This window comes from Bidens hawaiensis, unplaced genomic scaffold (assembly GCF_021521415.1).
Source record: "Bidens hawaiensis isolate Kalapana, Puna unplaced genomic scaffold, B.hawaiensis_p1.1 tig00004658_1, whole genome shotgun sequence".
NCBI classification, from domain to species: Eukaryota; Viridiplantae; Streptophyta; class Magnoliopsida; order Asterales; family Asteraceae; genus Bidens; species Bidens hawaiensis.
In genome coordinates, this window is record NW_027491284.1 from 1,270,565 (window position 1) to 1,275,049 (window position 4,485).

At 29.7% G+C, this 4,485-nt stretch overlaps 1 protein-coding gene across 1 annotated transcript; it reads left to right on the plus strand.

The window, feature by feature from the left end:
- The first annotated feature begins 394 nt into the window (after window positions 1-394).
- On the plus strand, window positions 395-2,143 carry LOC143627355 (transcription factor bHLH167-like). The gene is made up of 3 exons (XM_077097201.1): window positions 395-511; window positions 1,127-1,456; window positions 1,936-2,143. The coding sequence occupies exons 1-3, from the start codon at window positions 395-397 to the stop codon at window positions 2,002-2,004; spliced, it is 516 nt and encodes a 171-aa protein (XP_076953316.1). The 3' UTR covers window positions 2,005-2,143.
- Window positions 2,144-4,485: the final 2,342 nt, after the last annotated feature.

The window sequence follows — 4,485 nt, forward strand, 5'->3', positions numbered from 1 at the left end:
TAACTCTTGGGTTGGGCTTTACAATTGGGCCAAACAACAATTATGCCAACAATTTCTTCCGAGCCTAACTATAAATATTTAATAGCGTTTTATTAATTACAAACATATTTTATTTGAAACAATAATAAAGCATATAGATATTATCAAGACGACACGTATCCTTTTCAACTGCAACTTCGAAGAAGCTAGCTAGCAATGATGTGCTCATGTTTACGGTTTTATTTTCCCTTCTAAATTCTGTTCAATAAATATGTCGGCGTTGATTTGGACTTTGGTGAGAAGACTTTAGACTTGAGTCTAACTTTCTAACCCTCTTGAACTATATATGGAAAACCAACATATTGTGTGTGTTACATACTCCACAATAATAATAAAAATAATACAAATAATTAATATGAGGCCAGGAAGCTCATCTTCTCATGCACCACCAGCAGAGAAAGAAAAGCAACGTAGAGATCGTATGAAGGATCTCTACTCTATACTAGCTGCTCTCCTTAATCTTCAGCCATATGTACGTACATCTTTCTTTCTCTATAGATATACACACACAGGCACTCGGTTTACATAATTTCCGTTGTTTATATATACTTCTAATTTATTTATAGGTAGCATCTTAATGAAATTATTAAGAAGCTATCAAACAGCCCATGTAATCATACTTGGGCTATGTTGAGTTAAGATTGACGCAGCAATAAAATCTTTAATCCTTGAGGTTATATATGAAGGATCACTTATTATATTCTATTATTTTATGTACCATGCATGTTACAGATAATCTTTAAACAACCATGCATTACAGACAATTACCACTAACTTAAAAACAGCCATTGGTGAGTTTCAGAATCGTCCCAAAATAGTCGCATGCGCCCTTTTGAATCTATTTACAAACACCTTATCACGCGGTCACTTAACATGGTCGCGGTGACTGCAACAAGTTTTTATCTATTTGCAACTGCTTTCACTACCCATTTCTATTTTTCTTTATTTTTTAAACGAATGTTTTCTGACTGAAATACATTTTATTACTTATATTAACGTAATTTTTTTATATCTTCTAATGAAATTAGCGACCATTTGGTAAACAATATTTTTGGGTTGCAAAATTTAATATTTGGAACCGTTACAGGAAAGCAAGTCGTTGCCCGCGTTCTTGGATCAAGCCACTACGTCACTTCAACACTTGAAGGAAAAAGTAGACCGATTGAAGGTTCGGAAAGAAGAGCTAGAAAAGGAAGTTAACCGTAATGCTGAGTCGAGCAATCAACACCTGTTAAAGTTGGTTCACGTAACGGAACCAGAGGATCTGAAACTAGAGGTTAACTTGATATTCACGATGAATAACAAGAGAGTGGTACCAGTTGAATTGTACCGAGTCATAGAGCAAGGTGGTGCTGAAATTACGAGTTTATACTCGTGTACCATCGATCACAATATCTATTGCACGATTCATGCTCAGGTTTTTATCATCTTCTATCACTTTTCAAAACATGCACCATTTCAAGAAAAATATTGCAAGTCTTAAAATCCATGGTGTAAATTGGCTACAAGTTATCTAAAAAAACAATTAGGTTAAAATAAGTAGCTAGTCAATAAACAGCATTAAAAACTTACTAATTAATCAAAAATTGTTATATATGTGATATGTTTTATAACTAATAATGCATTATGTTTTATTAACGCACCAAAAAGAATAATTATAAGGCAATTGGCCTCATTTGTTTAAGGAGAGAGCATTCATACAGACAACTTTGTTTAACTAAATTAAAAAAAAATGTGTAATTTTAATAGGTTTTAAGTATCTATATCACAAATGAGTATGCGACAGTTGGTGTGAGTTACAGAATTCGTAAACCATCGAATTTTTGAACGCATGTTACTGAACAATAATGGAAATCATGATTAATGACTTCAAACATATATTTTTTATTTGCGCAGGCTTTTCAACCTCGAATAGGGTTTGACGCCAAACAGATAGAAGCTCAACTGAAGCAACTAGTTTACTAGCCAAGACATAATTTGTACTTGGATATAGCCATATTTTATTCTAGTTATTTGATTTTGCACTAATGTGTAAATTCAGGGGGTATGACAAAAGTATACTATCGTTCATTTAATTGATTGCTGTGTTCAAATTGGCTTGTAATAAAGTTATTTGATGTGTTTTAAATTTAGATATATATCTTGATGTTTTGAAGTATGTATTTTGTCAGTGTGATCCATTGAATCAGTACTAATATATATATATATATATATATATATATATATATATATATATATATAGCTGATATTGTTGAATCTTGTTTCATCAATTTGGTCCCAATTCGAATGTTGTTGTGTTCCATGTTCTTAAGACTTATATATATATATATATATATATATATATATATATATATATATAGCTGATATTGTTGAATCTTGTTTCATCAATTTGGTCCCAATTCGAATGTTGTTGTGTTCCATGTTCTTAAGACTTGTATTTTGAATTTTGTATTTTATAATAGGGATTTTGTAACATGTGCCTTAAGGGCATATGTAAGAAACATTTATTGTGAGAATATTCTTATTAAAACTACTACTTGACATTAATAACTACCATATTTAGTATTTTATTGTTTCCTTATAACTTTTTCTTTCATTTATGACTACCAAAATAATTTTTTATTAATTCCCTCTAAATTGCTCTTTCATCATTTCTAGTTTCCCACTATTTTTTCTATTCATTTATATGTAAAAAATATTAAAATATGAAAGTGTTTTGTTTTACACCGAAACTAACAGTGAAAGATTCGGCTGCAATCTACTTCACTGTACATATCAAAAGAATGCCGATTTGGACATTTGCTGAAGTTGCGACTAGAAGATCTACAAAGTTTGCAATGTTTTACTTGTCTCGCTAATTCCTTCATACTTTTCATTCGCTTTTCCTAGGTCGTCCCTATGTTTTTAGATAATAGGGCATTGAACCAACTCAACTGCGTTAGTTATAGGATTACTATTTTCTGCAAAAGATGATGTAATATCCAAAGTTCCTTCTTGGTATGATTGAGAGACGTTATTGAATTGAGTCTCTTCTCGACTCCATCGTGATAGTTAATAACTAAAAGGAATTTCAAAGCAACCCGTACGGAGAAGAACACTCAAAACATGAAGACAAAGTATCCCGACAAATTCAAAAGCATCTTCTTAATAGGATGCTCACTTAGATCCAAAAAAACATGTCCGTCCGTTTGTAGAATAATAGTAACGTTTGATATCATTTAATTAAAAAAAAATAGATAGATAATAAAAATGGTTGTTTAATAGTGAATACTTATAGAAAAATGATGGAAAATTAGAAGTGATGAAAGAGTAATTTTAAAGGAAATTAATAAAAAAATTATTTGGTAGTCATGAATGGAGGGAGAGTTAGGAGAAAATAATAGAATGTTAAATATGATAGTTATTACAAGATTAATGGAATTAATATCAAGTGATAGTTTTAATAAGAATATTTTCATAATAAATGTTTCTTATATGTGAAATCACTTACTTGTTATCTAATTTCCTTAGATAGACGGCACATTTTTAACATACTCCTTATATATAATCATTACTTCAAATTCCAGAAAGTTGAAACACTTGAAAGTAGCCTATCAATCTTTTTTTTTTTCCGAACAAATTTAATTGAAACCAAGTAGCCTACCAATTAAGCTGCTAACAAGCAACTAGCGGGCGAGGCAATTACAACGCAAACAAGACACTATTACAAATCAAATCTCCTCCATCTATCAACACAATCAGCCTATCAACCCGCTAACAAGTAGCCTAACCATCTACCTTCTACCTATATCATTAAAACAAAACTATTATTCTACATGTCATTCAAGTAAAGGAGCCAACTAGGATGTCAACTCATATTATTACCATTTATAAAAATTTAACTTTAAATGTGGTATTAAATAAGGCTTTTGATATTTATGAAATTAAATTTTATTTATTATTATTTGTATCTTATTAATCCACAAGGTATAAATAAAATGTTATTTATCATTATTATGTACCAGATTTAAATCCCTCGTATTACGTGGCTGTTTTACATTATTGTTTATAATATTTATATATTTTTTTGAATTTTAATTTTATTTATTATAAGTAAATTAATAATAAATACCTAGGATTTAATGATGAAAGGGTTTCACAAGTAAATTCGATGTTATAACTCAGTTATAAAGTTATCTGGATTTGGTGAGACACATGACCTGCTTATTTTTTTTACTATAAAATATTTCATAATTATAAATAATATATTTAAAAAAAATAGGATATGAATTTTTAATATATTCCTATTTTATAAAATTTTCATACCAAATAATTGGTGAGATTTTAATTTAATTAGATGCCATAATCTGTTTAAGGCTATCTGGGTTTCATGAGACCCATACCTGTGAATTCAGGTCAAATGCATGAGATGTCTCTATTTACAAATAAAACAATCTGTTGGCTTAA